The 19008-nt window shown below is 36.0% G+C and overlaps 1 protein-coding gene across 2 annotated transcripts in view; it reads left to right on the top strand.

The window, feature by feature from the left end:
- The window catches only part of SMARCA1 (SWI/SNF related, matrix associated, actin dependent regulator of chromatin, subfamily a, member 1), a 71465-nt gene that overhangs the window by 19914 nt on the left and 32543 nt on the right, over window positions 1–19008 (top strand). Inside the window, exons 10-17 of one of the 2 annotated variants that reach the window (XM_047082062.1) lie at window positions 2950–3059; window positions 4395–4621; window positions 5588–5709; window positions 8022–8057; window positions 8964–9116; window positions 11409–11541; window positions 12308–12456; window positions 13455–13574. In XM_047082062.1, coding sequence (XP_046938018.1) covers window positions 2950–3059; window positions 4395–4621; window positions 5588–5709; window positions 8022–8057; window positions 8964–9116; window positions 11409–11541; window positions 12308–12456; window positions 13455–13574 — 1050 coding nt within the window. The remainder of the gene's footprint in view (window positions 1–2949; window positions 3060–4394; window positions 4622–5587; window positions 5710–8021; window positions 8058–8963; window positions 9117–11408; window positions 11542–12307; window positions 12457–13454; window positions 13575–19008) is intronic. The other variant, XM_047082063.1, reaches the window with a different exon arrangement.

Raw genomic sequence — 19008 nt, 5'->3', positions numbered from 1 at the left:
AAATATACAAAATAGTACTCTCAACATTGTGTGTCTCTAGCTGAGATTCTGGTTTCTTCCCTTGATATCTCAGCTTCTTGAAAAATTAGTTTATATTCTCTGTGTCTACTACCTGATCTCCTGTTTACTCTTGAAACCGCTGACCACTGGCTTCTATCCATTCCACACAACTGAAACTTACCTTGCAAGGTCTTCAGTCATTTTCCAGTTGCTGAATTCAGGGTATACCTTTTGCTCAGTATTTTGTCTTTTCTGTACTGCTTAGCACTGCTAACCACTCCTGCATGAAACCATTTCCTACTTGGTTTCTGGGATACAGAGTGGATTTTCTCTTACCTTTTTGGCCATTCCTATCAGGCTCCTTTATGGGCTTTTCTTTCTCAGTCTGTCCCTGAAAGTTAAATGTTTTGTAGGGCTTTGTCTTTGACTTTCTTTTTCATATGTGCTCTCTCTGGGCATCCACTCCTGTGGTTTTAGTAACTACCTATCTATTTATAACTCCCAAGTTTCTCTCTCCATATTTCTTGCTGAGTTCCTACATATCCCACTGCCTTCTGAGTCTTTCTGACTAAATGTCTCACAGACAGTTTAAACTCTTAAGAACCTCTCTTAGACAAATGTAAGTGGCCCAAACCAGTAACCAGAAGTTGTCTTTTACTCTTTCCTTTTCTTTACCTCCCATAGATCTCTAATAATAATATCTGCTGTTTACTAACATCTACAGTTATTAAGGTCTACACAAGTACTACACAAATTTTCTCAGCAGCTTTTGAAATAGGTATCATTATCCTAATTTTAAAATTCTTGTCATATACATAGATCATAATTTTTTGATGAATGGATGAATAATAGTCTCAGAAAAGTTAAGGAACTTGTCTCAGCTCACAACAGCTAATCAGGGACTGAGCTGATGGTAGAATCAGCTTGATGTCGGTTTGAATTCGGCTTCTACCACTTACTGGCAAAATGACTTTGGTTAAGTTAATAAAATTGAAATAATCACATTCCCATTAAGGATGTATTGTAAGGATTTATTACTCAGTCTTGTAAAGTTTATGGTGCAGTTTCTGGCACATTGCAGGTACTCTATAGATGGTAGTGCTATTATGTTCTTGTGATAGAATCTGTCTTGCAGGTATACACTGATTATTTCACCTTTTTTCTCTATTTATCTGTATCTTAACATTGAACCATTTTCTCTTCATGTATATATTTAACTATTTTGAAGAGGCCTACATCTTTATCTTACTTTTAGTGACTCTCTGATCCATACTCTGACTTCAGATTTCCTCTAAGATTTAAAAATCTTGCTGTTTCAGTTAGCATAATACCTTCTAGGTCCATTCATGTTGTCACAAATGTCAAGATTTCATCCTTTTTTTATGGCTGAGTAACATTCCATCATGTGTGTATGTACACACACATATATGCACATATATACATATATCTTTATCTGTTCATCTATCAATGGACATCTGGGTGTTGCTTCTGTATCTTGGTTGTTGTAAATAATGTTGCAATAACTATAGGAGTGCATATATATTTTAAAATTAGTGTTTTCATTTTCTGTGGGTAAATACCCAGTAGTGGAATTATTGGATCATATGGTATTTCTATTTTTATTTTTTTGAGGAACCTCCATACTGTTTTCCACAGTGGCTACACCAATTTATATTCCCACCAATAGTGTATGAAGTTCCTTTTTCTCCACATTCTTGCCAGCACTTGATATTTCTTGTATTTTTGATATGAGCCATTCTGACAGGTGTAAAGTGATATCTCATTGCAGTTTTGGTTTGCATTTCCCTGATGATTAGTGTGTTGAGCATCTTTCATGTGTCTGTTAGCCATCTGTATGTCTTTTTTGGAAAAATGTATATTCCTTACCATCAAAATTATTCCTATACCAAATGAAAAAACAAATCTTGTATGACAACAGCTTTAAAACAAAAAAAGATTCTTTTGGGGCACCTGAGTGGCTTAGTCAATTAAGCATCTGACTTATTTTTAATTAAAAAGTTTTTTTTTAGAAAATTTATTCACTTTTGAGAGATGGAGAGAGACAGAGTGTGAGCAGGGGAGGGGCAGATAGAGAGGGAGACACAGAATCTGAAGCAGGCTCCACGCTCTGAGCTGTCAGTGCAGAGCCCAACGAAGGGCTTGAACCGATGGACCATAAGATCATGACCTGAGCCAAAGTTGGACACTTAATCGACTGAGCCACCCAGGCGCCCCAGTTAAACATCTGACTCTGGACCTCAGCTCAGGTCATAATCTCTTGGTATGTGAGACTGAGCCCCATGTCAGGCTCTGTGCTAACAGCACAGAGCCTGCTTGGGATTCTCTCTCTCTCTCTCTCTCTCTCTCTCTCTGCCCCTCCCCCACACTCACAGTTTCTGTCTCTCTCAAAATAAATAAATAAACTTTAAAAAGAGATTCTTTTATGACTATTCAGTAGTCAGTGATCTTGTTGTCTTTTTAATGTATTTTGGGCCATCAAATTAAGAATATCTAATTTAGGTTCCCTATTCCAATTTTATTTTTTTTTAATTTTTTAAATGTTTATTTTTGTGAGGGGGGAGGGGCAGGGAGAGGGGGAGGGGCAGAGAGAGAGGGAGACACAGAATCTGAAACAGGCTCTAGGCTCTGAGCTGTCAGCACAGAGCCTAACACTGGGCTTGAACCCAAGAACTGTGAGATCATGACCTGAGCTGAAGTCTGGCGCTCAACCAACTGAGCCACCTAGGCGACCCCCCCATTCTGATTTTCTTATGGGCCATTACTTGATTCTTTTTTACTGAGAATATTGGCATCTGGCATTGGTGGATGCCAGATTTTTTTCAGATTATGCATTGGGAAGTAAATTTCACACTAGGGTGTTGTCAATGAAAGATGTAGTTTATAATATTAGATATTTTATAAACTTTTATGAAAACTGTCACTTTTTAGGTTTTAAAACCATTTTTGTTACGTCGTATAAAAACTGATGTAGAGAAGAGCCTACCTCCTAAAAAGGAAATAAAGATTTACTTGGGACTGAGTAAGATGCAGCGAGAATGGTGAGCTATTTTGTTTCCATTAGCATTTATTTATGTATAAGGATTTATTAAAATTTAACTTTTTAGTGGTTCAGTTATACCTTTAGATCAAAACTTACATTTTATGTTTAAATGGCAAGTTAAGTAGTTCAAATATTTTAATAGAAAATTAGTGAATATTTTATTTAGCTTTTGGGAAAGCATGTCGGCCTTGAGTCTATACACCTGTATTTGAATACAGTGCTTCGTCTCTTAGTAGCTATTTAGCTTGGGCAAATTCTATAACCTCAGTTTCTCTTCTGTAAAACAGGTATGATACTTAGCTTATGAGTTGATGTCAGGGTTAAAGAGGCTGATGTCACTTGCACGTTTGTTTGTTATTTTTGCTTTTTGCATCAGTGAAAATAGTAATAACCATAATAAGTAATAATAAGATGGATGAGAATAGCGATTGTGGGTATTACAAAAATAGAAGCTGAATCGGTTTGATAAGTACAAGCAAAGCAGGAAATTGACAAGAGAAGTCACAAGGAATCACAAATTAGATATGCTTATGTCATAATGCTGCTTAAAGAAGCAAAATGTTGCTTATATAAATAAAATCAGGTCACTTATAATATATAATGACTTCTCTACTACTGAGACCAGTATAGGGTAGTGGTGAAGAGTATATTTCTCTAGATTCAGACAAAAGACCAAACTCTGGCTTTGTCCCTTTTTGTGGTCCTGAGTAGGATGTTTCACTTCTCATAGCTGCCTGAATTTCCATTCATAAAATGGGGGTGATTCTAGTACCTACCTCAGAGTTGTTGTGAAGATTTAACAAGATAATTTATAGAAAGCCCTTCCCATGATACCTGGCACTTTCACTCAGTGCAAGTTGGCTGTTACTATAATTAAATATTAATTGCTGTTCAGGTGGATAAATAGGTCTGTTTTCATCTGGGTAAAGGTCAACAAAAGATAATGAAAAACATTTATAGATCAGAAAAAATGCCTTATGAATATAGATATAAGAAATTGTGATAGTTTTAAGCTCAAACAAGTAAAAGTTAGATGCCATCTTTCAGCAAATATTGTAGTTATTGAATAGTTAATTATCAGATACAGTTATCTGAATACTTATCAGCTAATGGCAATTTGTAGCAATGGATAAAGCAGGAGGAAACAGGTTTATGGGCAATGTGCACGTTAAAATGTTCAAAAGTTTCTTGATTTTAGCGATCAGATTTAGTCTCAAAGTCAGACCTGTTGTTTATATTTAAATAGGACTCAATGCTGATCACCAAAGGGATATTGCTTGATGCCATTAAACCTTTCTAATAATCAATGATTAATTATAGTTTAAAATTTTAGGTATACAAAAATCCTGATGAAAGATATTGATGTGTTAAACTCTGCTGGCAAGATGGACAAGATGCGACTCTTAAACATTCTGATGCAGCTTCGAAAGTGTTGTAATCATCCTTACCTGTTTGATGGTGCTGAACCTGGCCCACCTTATACCACTGATGAGCACATTGTCAGCAATAGTGGTAAAATGGTAGTTCTTGATAAACTCTTGGCCAAACTGAAAGAACAGGGTGAGTTACAAATCTATACATTCACTTGAAATGACTGTATTAGTGACTTGTGTATAAATAATATTTTGCATATTTACTCATCATCCATTCATTCAGCAAACATTGTTGAGTACTTATTATTTGCTAGGAATTTTCCTATGGGCTGGGTGTACAAAGATGTGTAAGACAACAGTCTTTGCCTTGGAGAAACTCATAGTGTAGTGAAGAGGAATAGTTGCAATTTGTAAGTTGAGATGCTGGGAGTAAGTAATAAGTAAGTAATAAGTAAGTTGAGATACTGGGAGTTGGGGAAATCTTCACAAAGACAACATTTGAAGTTAAGCACTGGAGAATGTGTAGGAGTAACTCATGGGGAAAAGGAAGGGAAACATTATCTAGGGCAATGAAACAGCAGTGTGAAAATAGGGAATGCAGAGCTTATGGTATTTGGGTACAGTGGTAGTTGATGAATCTGGAAAGTTGGATGGGCCAGATTATAGAAGGCCTTTTAACCATGCTTTAAGGACTTTGGACCACTTGGAAGGTGAGGAGGGGGTTTGTCCTAGAAGATTTTGCTGTGTCAGCTGGCACGATCAGACTTCTATGTTTGAAGGAGAACCTTGGAAGCAGTATGTGGGTTCCACTGAGGATGACAGATGAGAAACAGGAGACTAGTTGGGAGACTACCGCAGTAGTCTAGTGAAAGGTGGTGTGGACCATCACTCATCCTTGGGACAGAATAAAGGAAGACTTTAAATAATCTCAGTATGTGTGGAGGGTTTTGAAGTCCTTAAAAATGCATAACTCAGCAATGCATAATTCTGTATAGCATTCCTTGAAGGTTGTGTGTGTGTGCATGTGTGTGTTTTGTGGAGTGTTCAGGCACTATGCATTTTTATTACATGTGATGTTTACTTTTATTTTTGTAAGTTTCAAATTAGTTTTACACAAATTGAATAACTTGCTCTTTGGGGGGAAATGTTTTAGGTTCAAGGGTTCTCATTTTTAGCCAGATGACTCGCTTGCTGGACATTCTGGAGGATTATTGTATGTGGCGTGGTTATGAGTACTGTCGACTGGATGGACAAACCCCACATGAAGAAAGAGAGGTGAGGAAAAAAAAACTTCAAATTCAGAGTTCAGTTAATCCATATTTTTCATCATTCAGTAGTTTTGAACTTTGACTTTTTTTTTTAAGCTAGGTGCATTGAATTTCTCACTAACACCTCTCTCTCTCTGTCTGAGATCTTCAGTTTGGCTCCCATTACACTGACTCTTCACAAATCATCCTTTTCAAGATCGTCAAAGACATCTTTACTTATCTAAAGGACATTGTACCATTATACCCTTACCGCCTCTAACCACTGCTATCTCTAACCTTTTGATTACTGTTTCTCATCCTACTTTTTAACTTCTGATTCTGTATCTTATTTTTCTTGATTTCCTTCCTACAGTAGACCCTCGCCATTTTGGAGTTTAACAGTTGAGATTTTTCTAGTTTATTAGCAACCCTAAAGACTCATGAAACAGTAATTTGTAAAGGGAATAATCTCAGTGTTAGATTTTTTTAAAACTGAAATTGGATAAGCATAGGTATAGGTGCTTATCATGCATTTGGATCTTGGAATACTAAAAGGTTGGTGTACAGGAATGAGTCACTTAGCTAGTGAGGAAGGCTAACTAGCACCCAGTATCTTTCTCAGCCTGTAAGAATTCCCAAAAGGAATTATTAACAGATCTTTAGATTATCCCTCCTGAATGTCATGGGTCTAATGTAAAGCACTTTCTTGGGGGGAGGAGGGCTTTGCTAATTTATCTTCTTTTTTCTGTGGTCCTTCAAGGCTATGTCTTTGACTTCTCTTTTAAGTCTATTCTCCTGCTCTGGGCAAAGATTGTGATTTCATGGTATAGTGGAAAATGCATTGAACTTGGTTTCAGAAGACCTAAATTTTAACACCAACTCCACCACTTTGTAGTATATGCAAGCTATTTAATTCTCTGAGCCTCAGTATTTTTAACTGTATTATTAGGGTAATGTTCATACCTAGGCTTCTTTTTTTCTGATAATGTGAGGATCATTGGATATAATAGATGTGAGTATAGTTTTTAAACTGTGTCATGCAGGATACACTGTCAGGAAATTGCACACAGGCCTTTTACCTCAACTTTAGGGCCCCATCTCAGGCTACAAAGACTCTTAGTTCATGTCTCTTTCCTTCCATAGCTTCAGTGAACACTGTCCCTTGTGTGCTTACTTATTGAAGCTTGGTTCATAGCGTAGGATAGGGCCTATAGCAGACACACAGGCTCTTTTAATATTCAGGGTTAACCTGCTACCCATTGATAACATTTGCAAATAATGGGTGTCTCAAAGTTTACACTGATCCCTGGTCTATAATAGTTTACTTTAGTAGTTTACTAACTATAGTAGTTAGACTTTAGATACAGCAAAGCAGAGCTGTTTTTTTTTTTTTTTGGAAATGCCCCCCTTTCCCATTATACTGCTGTCCACATAATCATTTCATCTATTTCCCTAGTAAGGAGGAAATGACCATATTTGATTCATTACTTTCATTATTTGCCAGCTGTTAACAGTTCTTTTTCAGTAGTTCTCAGATTTGCCCTTCAGTGTTACAGGTAAATTCAGCTAGCTAAGACTCTGGTCATTGTCTGACTCATTTCCTATAACCTTTACTTAATTGGCCTCCTCACTGTTATAGGGAAAGGATATAACATTTGTCAAGCAGCTACTTGAAGCTAGGCAATGTATAGTTCCAACTGAATTCTTCTAGCATTCCAGTAAAGTATAATTTTCTGGTATAATTTTCTCCACTTGAAACTGTCTCAGAGAGGTTAAATGCTTGCTTAGAAACACATGTGTAATGAATGATAATGATTCATACCAGGTTTTTGCTATTTCCTCTACACCAAATTGCCTCTCACTACACCATGCTGCTTTCTACACTGCCCCCTCTACATGCTATATGGACTGCGGCAGTGAGTGTCACCTCTGCTGCAACTTTTGACCATGCCATTCCATTCATTAAAAATATAACTTCCTGTATTTTCTGATTATGAAAGTAATATATGATTGCTGAAGGAAATTTGCAAAATAAAAGTATTTCTGGCCAATCTCTTCTTGTATATATAACATATATAAGTAATTGCTGTTAAATTATATATACTATATATGAAGTTTGGTAACATTTTACTTAGCATTATGTTGTACTTTCCTATATCAGTAATAAAATTTATTGTAAATAATTTAAATATAATATATATCCAGTGGACGTACTATAAATGATCTATTCCCCAATTGTTGATCATTTAGGTTGTTTCCAATTTTTCACTATTATAAATAATGCTGAAGTGAAAGTCCTTATACATAAATCTTTGTGCACATTTCTGATTATTTCCTTAGGATAAATTCCTAGAAGTGGAATTACTGGGTCAAAGGGTATGAACATTTTTAAGACTCTTGATGCATATTGCCAAATTGCTTTCCAGAAAGGTTGTACCAATTTACACTCCCTGCAGCAATGTATGAGAGTGCCCGTCTCACCGCCCCCTCGTCAACATTGAGTATTATCATTTTTTTAATCTTCAAAAAATGGTATTATGTTTTAATTTGCATTTATTTGTTTACTAGTGAGATTGAACATTATTTTTGTATTTATTAGCCATTTGTATTTGTTCTTCTGTGAGTTGTCTGTTTTTTCTTTTTGCTCATTTTTCTATTGGGGTCTTAGTGTTTTCTTTCTAATTAATTTGTATGAGATCTTTATATAGTTCAGATGTTAGCATCCCATTAATTGTTAAGACTCTTTACTAAATATCCCTGGATTACCTTCCTGAATTTCCTCATTACTTCCCTGTTTACCCCTTTTCATGATATGGAAATAAATCTACTTAGCCTCCCCTTTATCCATTGCTCTCATTTGCATCCTGAACCTTTTTCTCTCTTGGCTGATCTTCTAAACTATACCTTCCTTATTAATACTATATAAAGTAATGGGAATGAAGTTGAGATAGCTGACATTTTACTTCCTAGATATTTTTCAGCTCTCAATTAAAACATATTCACTATTATTACTTTAAATAAAATATTTATTACTTTGTGCAGTTGTTCTGAGTTTGTCTCTATTGATGTAAGCTTCTAAAGATTAGGAACTTTATGTAATATACTTTCTACAGTAATTCACAAAGTACAATATATAGGCATTTGCTTTAATATTTTTGAGATGGAAGAATATTATAAAGTGGGGTTTTGTAAATGCATGTTAAAAATGTTTCTTTCTTAAGGACTGTGGTAATGTTATTTTTTCTCTCTTTTTCTTTCATCTCCTATGTCAATTTAAAAAAGGAAGCAATAGACGCCTTTAATGTTCCTAATAGTAGTAAATTCATCTTTATGCTGAGTACCAGAGCTGGGGGTCTCGGAATTAACTTGGCAAGTGCTGATGTGGTTATACTATATGATTCAGACTGGAATCCACAGGTTGATCTACAAGCTATGGTTAGTAATCTTCAATGACGCCAGACATTTATCTTAGCTCAGAATGTTATTGTTAATATATACAGCACAGACATAAATAATGATAAAAGGGTAACTATTTTTTGGGAGGTTTTCAAGATGTTGAAATAGATTATCCTGGGAAACAAAAGATGCTGTGCCAGTTGCAAAACAAAAAAGGAAACAAAAACAAACACACATATACCCCAGACCCAATGATAGTATTTGTGTGTTTATTTTGACTTTTATCATGAAACAGTAATATTTTTTCCCCACTCCTGAATATTGAAGGGGACATATACGTACGTCTTAATGAAAAGGGTTAAAAAGTCAATCTGTCAGTATTAATTCTGCTTAATATGTAAATATATTAAAATCCTTAGCACTGAAATTGGGAGAGATATGATTTTACCTTTTGTAATAAAACATTTGAGGTGAGGAGGTAAAAAGGTAACAAAACAATATATTCCAGGAAAATGTTTGCTACCTAAGGATAGCATTAGAAACGATCCTACCCTTTTGGGGCACCTGGGTGGCTCCTTTGGTTAAGCATCTGGCTCTGTGATGAGCTTGGAACCTGGTTAAGATTCTCTGCCCCTGTCTCCTTCTGCCTCTCTCCTGCTTGCATGTGTGCACACACACACTCTTTCTCTCTCAAACAAAACTAAACTATCCTACTCTTTAAAAAATTTTTCAAGGAGCTATTTCTCTTGCTTTTCATCATGGTGTCATTTACTAAATTAGAGCTACATCTGTCAGTGTGACTCACATTTTAAGATAAAGAAATTTAATTTCAGAAGTACAAAGATGCAAAACAGCTATGCACTCAAAATCCCAATAAATTATGGGATAATTTATTCTCTTTGGAAGCAATTAAAGTCATGTCAATGAGGCATAGCTTAGAAGTTCTTCCTTTTTTATTAAAATTTTTTTAACGTTTATTTATTTTTGAGACAGAGAGAGATAGAGCATGAACGGGGTGGGTCAGAGAGAGAGGGAGACACAGAATCCGAAACAGGCTCCAGGCTCTGAGCTGTCAGCACAGAGCCCAATACGGGGCTCGAACTCACTGGCCGCGAGATCATGACCTGAGCTGAAGTCGGACGCTTAGCCAACTGAGCCACCCAGGCACCCCAAGTTCTTCCTTTTTTAAAAATGTATTTATATATTTGTATTTATATTTTTTGAGGCCAAAACTCAGGAGTGCACCCACCACCTTCTTTTTTTTTTTTTTTTATAATAGAGAATCGAAACATATTGACCATCAGGACATTTTTATTTTTATATTTTTAATGTTTACTTTTGAGAGAGAGAGAGAGAGAGAGAGAGAGAGACAGAGCACGAGTGGGGGAGGGGCAGAGTGAGAGGGAGACACAGAATCTGAAGCAGACTCGAGGCTCTGAGCTATCAGCACAGATCCTGATGTGGAGCTCGAACCCATGAACCATGAGATCATGACCTGAGCCGAAGTCGGACGCTTAACCAACTGAACCACCCAGGCACCCCTAGCAGCTTCTGTGTTTTAAAGACACTTCCCTAGCTATTTTTATATAATCAGTACTTGCCATCTGTCACCTTTACCAACTATAAATCATAGGACTAATTCTAGACCATTATATAGTAAGGATTTTAATATACCATTAATTTTTATGACCCTTTACATCCCTGAATTGCCTCCATAAACAGAAGGAACTGTGTGATGATGAGATAAAGCTAACTTTGCCACCACAGCAACCCTTGATAATTACTTTGCCCCTCACAAAATTTCTTGCTAGTGGGGAAGATGTTTGTATTTAGTGGCGTAAATTTATTTAATAAACTCCCTCTAGTCCTCATCTTACAGGGGCTTTGGCTGTTGTCTTTCTGGAAGTTTTCCATTAATGGTATAGTATAATATTTGCAGATTTTTTTGGTCACAGTGATCTGTAGATATTCTTAATATTCATCATCTTCCTTTTTTAAAGCTTATTTACTTTAGAGAGAGAGAGTGAACACAGAAAGGGCAGAGAGAGAGGGAGAGAGAGAGAGAATCCCAAGCAGGCTCCGTGCTATCAGTGTGGAGCCCAGTGTGGGGCTTGATCCCATGAACTGTGAGATCATGACTTGAGCCGAAATCAAGAGTCAGACACTCAACTGATTGAGTCACCACCACCTCTCATCATCCTTCTTTAAAAAGTGACAGGTCTAGAGAGCTCAGAAACTAATTTTATATCCAGCATTTTATAGCATATGATGGCTATACTATATATTTTATCCAGAATACCCAATATCTTACAGTAGGATTCTTTCTACTAGGATCGAGCACATCGTATTGGTCAGAAGAAGCCAGTACGTGTGTTCCGTCTCATCACTGACAACACTGTTGAAGAAAGGATTGTAGAAAGAGCAGAGATAAAACTGAGACTTGACTCAATTGTTATACAACAAGGTATTTAAACATATAAACTTAATTAGGTGTTTTTTTGCAAAAACACATGCAATTTTCTTTAAAGGAGATTACTTTTAAAGTTGACAAAAATATGCAAATTTAGAGGAAAAAAGTCAGTTTTTTTAATAAGTGCTAATTTAAATCTTTCTAATTTAAAGCCTTGCATTCAGTAATGTATGGAGTAGATAGTTGAACATCACTACCTTCTAGGTGAATGCCAATGGCATGTCTTCTGAAGATTCTGATATTAAGCAGCAGTTAAAATGTCTAGGTTAAAACATTTTAAGCAGGTATTAGGGAGTGCCTGTTGGTGGAAAGAAATTTTGATCTGAAAAATGAAGTTTGAACATGAAAAAATATTTCTGTTCTTCTGAGTTTTAGAGTCACATCTGTCAGTGTGACTCACATTTTAAGATAAAGAAATTTAATTTCAGAAGTACAAAGATGCAAAATAGCTTTGCACTCAAAATCCCAAAAAATTATGGGATAATTTACTATTTTTGGAAGCAATTAAAATGTCAGTGAGGCATAGCTTAGAAGTTCTTCCTTTTTTAAAAATTAGAATTTTACAGAAAAACTTCTATTGAAATAGAAGGTATGGTAGAAGAAAAATTGGTAGGGCTGTCCATTAATATAACTTTAAAGTTCACTAATTGTTCTTTCTCATAAAGCTTGACTTATGGTTAAATGTGGTAGTGTCTGGTTAGAACTATGATGCTGTGCTTTCTCTGGAATATAATTGAAAATACACAACTTTTATTATTAGGAAGACTCATTGACCAACAGTCTAATAAGCTGGCAAAAGAGGAAATGTTGCAAATGATACGTCATGGAGCCACCCATGTTTTTGCTTCTAAAGAAAGTGAGCTGACAGATGAAGATATTACAACTCTCCTAGAAAGAGGGGAAAAGAAGGTTTGTTAAAATGGCATTTGTTTTCATGATGAATTGCTTTAACATCAACATACTTCGGCATGCTTCTTGTATTTTCATCATTTCAAATGCATGTTTAAAATAATTCCTGTTTTAAGGATTTGTAGATTGATATCCAGAGGTGGTTTAGGGTTTTTTAGTTTAGTTTTTGGCGATAAACACTAAGAAGTAGAGTTTAAAATTGAGTGACCTTATACCTTATTTTTATTGAAAATGATGTTGATATTTACTTAAAAGCCAAATAAATTTCATTTTTAATCACATCTATCAGGACCACATTTTTACAACTCCCATTTTTTTGCACTGTATTAGAAATTATCTACTGATAAATTGCATTGAATGAAAATCTCTTGTGAACATTTCATGAAATATTAAATTTTTTTTTTTCAACGTTTATTTATTTTTGGGACAGAGAGAGACAGAGCATGAACGGGGGAGGGGCAGAGAGAGAGGGAGACACAGAATCAGAAACAGGCTCCAGGCTCCGAGCCATCAGCCCAGAGCCTGACGCGGGGCTCGAACTCACGGACCGTGAGATCGTGACCTGGCTGAAGTCGGACGCTTAACCGACTGCGCCACCCAGGTGCCCCAACATTTCATGAAATATTAAAGGATCATTTGTTAAAGTCTAATAAGCTGTTTCAGACTATTATAGTTTTGTGTTGAATTTATCTCTTTTATTTTAAAAATTATGGATAATTTCAAATATAAGTAAGAGTAGACTAAAATCAAAGTGTGACTACATCTTCAGTGATAAAAGATTTTAAAGAAAGCCTAATAGAGAATACTTGAATAACCATTTAAATATTTAAAATACTTGAAGTTAAATTTATATTCACTTAATGTTAGCATTGTATTCTTACCTTGTAAATTAACCGATTGGATATTTCATGTCGAAACCTGACTTCTAAAAAGAGAGTCCACAGATTTTTATAAGCAGTTCAGTGATAATTTTCTAATTTCAATGTATTGAACTTTAGACTGCAGAGATGAATGAACGCTTGCAGAAAATGGGAGAATCTTCTCTGAGAAATTTTAGAATGGACACTGAACAAAGTTTGTACAAGTTTGAAGGAGAAGATTATAGAGAAAAACAGAAGGTAACCTTTTACCTTAATCATTAGACTCTCAAATTAGCATTTCTCCCCATAACCATTATTAAAAAACACTGGCAGGGGAGCCTCGCTGGCTCAGTCAGAAGCGTATGCGACTCTTGGTCTTGGGGTTGTGAGTTCAAGCCTCATGTTGGGTGTAGAGATTACTTAAAAAAATAAATAAAATTAAAATGATAATAAAATAACCACTGGCACTTAACTCTTACAGTGCTCTGCTATGGAGTAAAATTTGCTGTAAATCAGAAGATCTCATGCAAGTGTTATCTTTTAATATATTCTGCTAGGTTATTAGTACCATAATCTTCATCATTGTATTTGCTGCTGTTGCTACTGCTACTCTTGTTTTTGAGAAGCAGTGTAGGATTGTGGTTGAGTTCCTGGATTCTGAAGCTGAAATCCCAACTGTGTCACTAATTGACTTTGGGTACTCATTTTTCTCCCCTGTCAAATTGAGGGTACAGTAATGCACTGTATGGACAACAAGAGTCCTTTTAGAAAGTGGAGTTTTACTTATTTTGTTTAAAATTATGGCTATAACTAAATTAAAAAAATTTTTTTAACGTTTATTTATCATTGAGAGACCGAGAGAGACAGAGCAATGTGCATGGGAGGGGCAGAGAGAGGAGGACACACGGAATCTGAAACAGGCTGCAGGCTCTGAGCTGTTAGCACAGAGCCTGATGTGGGGCTCGAACTCACAAATCGGGAGACCATGACCTGAGCTGAAGTCAGACACTCAACAGACTGAGCCACCCAGGCGCCCCATAACTAAAATTTTTAAAATTTTTTTAACTTAAAAATTTTTTTTAAATATTTATTTATTTTTGGGGCGCCTGGGTGGCGTAGTCGGTTAAGTGTCCGACTTCAGCCAGGTCACGATCTCGCGGTCCGTGAGTTCGAGCCCCGCGTCAGGCTCTGGGCTGATGGCTCGGAGCCTGGAGCCTGTTTCCAATTCTGTGTCTCCCTCTCTCTCTGCCCCTCCCCCGTTCATGCTCTGTCTCTCTCTGTCCCAAAAATAAATAAACGTTGAAAAAAAATTTTTTTAAATATTTATTTATTTTTGAGAGAAAGAGTGTGAGCAGAGGAGGGGCAGAGAGAGGGAGACACAGAATCCAAAGCAGGCTCCAAGTTCTGAGCTATCAGCACAGAACCTGATGTGGGGCTCGAACCTAGGAACTGTGAGAGAGAGCATGACCTGAACTGAAGTTAAATGTTTGACTGAGTGAGCCACCCAGGTGCCCCTAAATTTTTTTAAATTTTAAATGACTTTAGACTTCATTACAAAAAATAATATGGAGTTCACATGTATCCTTCACTCAGCTTCCCCTAATGTTAACAATTTACATGATCATAGTACAATTATCAAGTCCAGGAAATAAACACATTTTCTCCCTAATGTTCTTTCTCTGTTCTAGGAAATACAATCCAGGGTCTCAACATTGCAATTTTTAAAAATGGAGCTTTATTTAAAAAAATTTATTTTAATGTTTATTTATTTTTGAGAAAGGGAGACAGAGACAGAGCATAAGCAGGGGAGGGGCAGTGAGAGAGAGGGAGACACAGAATCCAAAGGAGTCTCCAAGAGCTGAATGTGGGGCTTGAACCCATGAACCATGAGATCATGACCTGAGCCGAAGTTGGACGCTTACCTGACTGAGCCACCCAGCCACCCCTGAAGCCTTAAAGAGCAGTTTAGATTCACAGCAAAATCAAGCAGAAAATGCAAAGAGTTCCCATATTCTCCCTGCCCCAAACAAACATAGCCTACTGCACTACCAGTTTCCCATATCAGAGTGGTATATTTGTTAAAATTGAACTGACACTGATACATCATTATCATTCAAAGTCCATCTTTTATGTTAGAGTTCACTATTGGTGTTATACATTCTGTGGGTATGGATAAATGTATGATGACATGTATCCACCATTAGAGTATCATGCAGAATAGTTTCACTGCCCTAAAAGTCCTTGGTACACTACCTATTCATTTCTCTGTCTCTACAGCCTCTGGCAACCACTGATCTTTGTACTGTCATCATAATTTTGCATTTTCCAGAATATTATATAGTTGGAATCCTAGAGTATGTAGCCTTTTCAGATTGGCTTCTTTGACTTAGTAGTATGCATTTAAGGTGGCTTCTGTGTTTTTCATGGCTTGATAGCTCTTTTCTTTTTAGTGCTGAGTAATACTCCATTGTCTGGATGTATTACAATTTATTTATTCATTCACCTACTGAAGGACACCCTGGTTGCTTCCAAGTTTTCGCAGTTATGAATAAAGCTCTCATAAAAACCCATGTGCAGGTTTTTGGATGGACAGAGAGTTTAACTCCTTTGGGTAGTTACCAAGGAGCATGGTTGCTAGAGTACATGGTAAGTTTATGTTTAGTATTGTAAGAAGCTGCCAACTCTTCTTGCATTCCTATGAGCAGTGAATGAGAGTTCCTGTTGCTCCACATTCTCACTAGCATTTGGTGTTGTCAATGTTCTGGATTTTGGCCATTCTAACAGGTGTGTAGTAGTATCTCATTGTTCTCATTTGTATTTCACTGACAGAAGATGTTCAGCCTATTTGCATTTGCTTATTTCCATCTATATGTCTTCTTTGGCAAGGCATCTTTTCAGATCCTTTGCCCATTTTTATTTTTATTTATTTATTTTTAAATTTTTAATGTTTATTTATTTTTGAGAGAGAGAGAGAAAATGTATGAGCAGGGGAGGAGCAGAGAGAGAGGAGACACAGACTCAGAAGCAGGCTCCAGGCTCTGAGCTGTCAGCACAGAGCCAGATGTGGGGCTCGAACTCACGGAAGGTGAAATCATGACCCAAGCTGAAGTCAGACGCCCAACCGACTGAGCTACCCAGATGCCCCCTTTGCCCATTTTTAAAATCAAGTTGTTTGTGGGGCACCTCACTGTCTCTGTCAGTAGAGCATGTGACTCTGTTTCTTGGGGTTTGTGAGTTCAAGCCCCATCTTCGATGTGGAGCCTACTTAAAAAAAAACACCTAAAATCAGGTTGTTTGTTTTCTTATTGTTGAATTTTAGGAGTTTTTTGTATATTTTGGATAATAGTCATTTATAAGCTATGTTTTGCAAATATTTTCTGTCATTCTGAGCCTGTCTTCTCATTCTGTTGACCCAGATTGCATTTTTTTGCTGATATTTTTAGGCTCTTTTAATCTGTGTTCTCAGTATTTCTTTGTCTTTCCCAGTTTTTACCATTTTGAAGAGTATTGGTCAGTTATTTTGTAGTTTGTCTCTCATTTTGGATTTGTCTGACATTATCTCATGATTGGATTATGTATTTTTTGGCAAGAATGCCATGGAAGAGATGTTATGTCCTCAGTACATCTTACCAGGGAATATAAGATGTTGCTGTGTTGTATTGTAGGGACTGTTAACCTTGATCACTTAGTTGAGGTGGTGTCTTCTGGGTTTCTTCACTGTAGAGTTACCATTTTCCCTTTGTACTTGATAAATATCTTGGGGAATATACTCCTCAAACATACCCATTGATTTAAGCATGTATTGGAGTTTGCCTGCAATAGTTATTATTGTGGTGTTTGCCTAATAGTAATTTTGTTTTCCTTTCATTCCTCCTACACTTATTAGTGGAGAGTTTTCTGTAAGGAAGACCTGTCCCTTCCCATTTATTTATATACTCAGTTATTTATATCAGCATGGACTCATGGATATTTATTTCACTTTCTGAGTTATAATATAATTTTATCATTTTGTTTGCTGAAATTGTTCCATAAGGCTGTTATATATTTTTTTTTAATTTTTTTTTCAACGTTTATTTATTTTTGGGACAGAGAGAGACAGAGTATGAACGGGGGAGGGGCAGAGAGAGAGGGAGACACAGAATCAGAAACAGGCTCCGAGCCATCAGCCCAGAGCCCGACGCGCGGCTCGAACTCACGGACTGTGAGATCGTGACCTGGCTGAAGTCGGACGCTTAACCGACTGCGCCACCCAGGCGCCCCAAGGCTGTTATATTTTTAACTCACAGAAATGAATTTTGTTAAAATAAGAAAGCTTATTTTGGATATTGATTTTACTGAAGAATGAGAGGTGAGCCATTTTAGTTTGCATTGCAACTAGTATGCTGATAATGCTCTGTTGCTATCATTATTTCTGGTAGTTTTTAGTGTCTTCACTTACAACTATTTGGTGGTTCTATCTGTAATCTTAGTTTAGACTGTTTACATTTTATTCTGATGAGATGAACGTGATGGCTTGCATGCATAAGGTAGAAATTGTTTTCCAGATCTCATTGTGTGGTATGAATTTTGTAAACTTTACAGTTATTTCTATGGGCTTATTGGTAATAAGAGTGTTTTATAAAGTGGAAAAATATTAAACAGCGAAAAGTCTAAATATCAGTGGATCTTCATATCTACATTCTTAGAGTAAAATTAGACTTAGTAAAATATTTGTCTTTCTAATATATCAGGTTTTCCTGTGCTTCCATTTCTAGCAAAGTAATGTACACATATAGAGAAATTTTAGTAATAATTATGATGACTTGTGTTTTTATAATTGAATGGCCAAATAAGATTTTTAAAAATATTCTGACTTGAGATTACCTTTTATTTCTGGCTTTTCATATTTTCTAGATAGGTTCAAAAAATAGGTTAATATTATCCTTTGAAGAGAATTGAAAACATAGAAGAATGTTGTTTGTACATAAATCATGGGAATTATATAATGACGTAGATGTTCATATATGATTTGTTGAACCAGTTGCATTACTTCACAGCCATGTCTGCCCGGTAAATTAAATCATGACGACTGACATTGATCCTGAAGAAATCAACTTGAATTAGTTTGTATTAATGTACTCTTATCTAAAACTAATTCAGCACCATTTGGTGTTTTTCAAAGTTTGGGAATTGACCCTTAATGCTTATTCCAAGTTTGAATACCTAGACTTGCATATAAGTTTGGGTTAAATGGCCAGTACATTACTTTTGATTAAGTTAATTTAAATTATTATTGATTTATTTTCATCCCAATTGAAACAAATAACATATTGGTTATTAATAAAACATCTTTTCTGTTACTATCCTCTAACATTAATTCAGTTGAGGGGAAAAAACAAAACTCATTTCACTGGGTATTTTTATTTTATGTAAACTTACATTATACTATCTGTATTTCATAAGCTTTTAGAGTTAAAAGATAACTTAAAGGTCATTTAGTCTGACCTTTTTTGTAATTAAGAAATCCCATCTAGAGCATGTAGGACAGTTATCCAGCCTCTATTTGCATGTGGTCATGTTGGGAATCATACTCCTCTTGGGAGAGTTCATTTCACTGTTTTATGTTTTTTGCTTCTCATAACACTTCTTATTTGACTTACAAGCTCCTTGATGGAAGACATTATTTTATTCATCTTTGTATCCATGACACTGA

Source organism: Lynx rufus, unplaced genomic scaffold, assembly GCF_022079265.1.
Source record: "Lynx rufus isolate CCGP_SWC_20201006 ecotype Redwood Valley unplaced genomic scaffold, mLynRuf1.p SCAF_19, whole genome shotgun sequence".
Lineage (NCBI taxonomy): Eukaryota > Metazoa > Chordata > Mammalia > Carnivora > Felidae > Lynx > Lynx rufus.
This window is presented reverse-complemented; position numbering and strand designations above follow the sequence as displayed.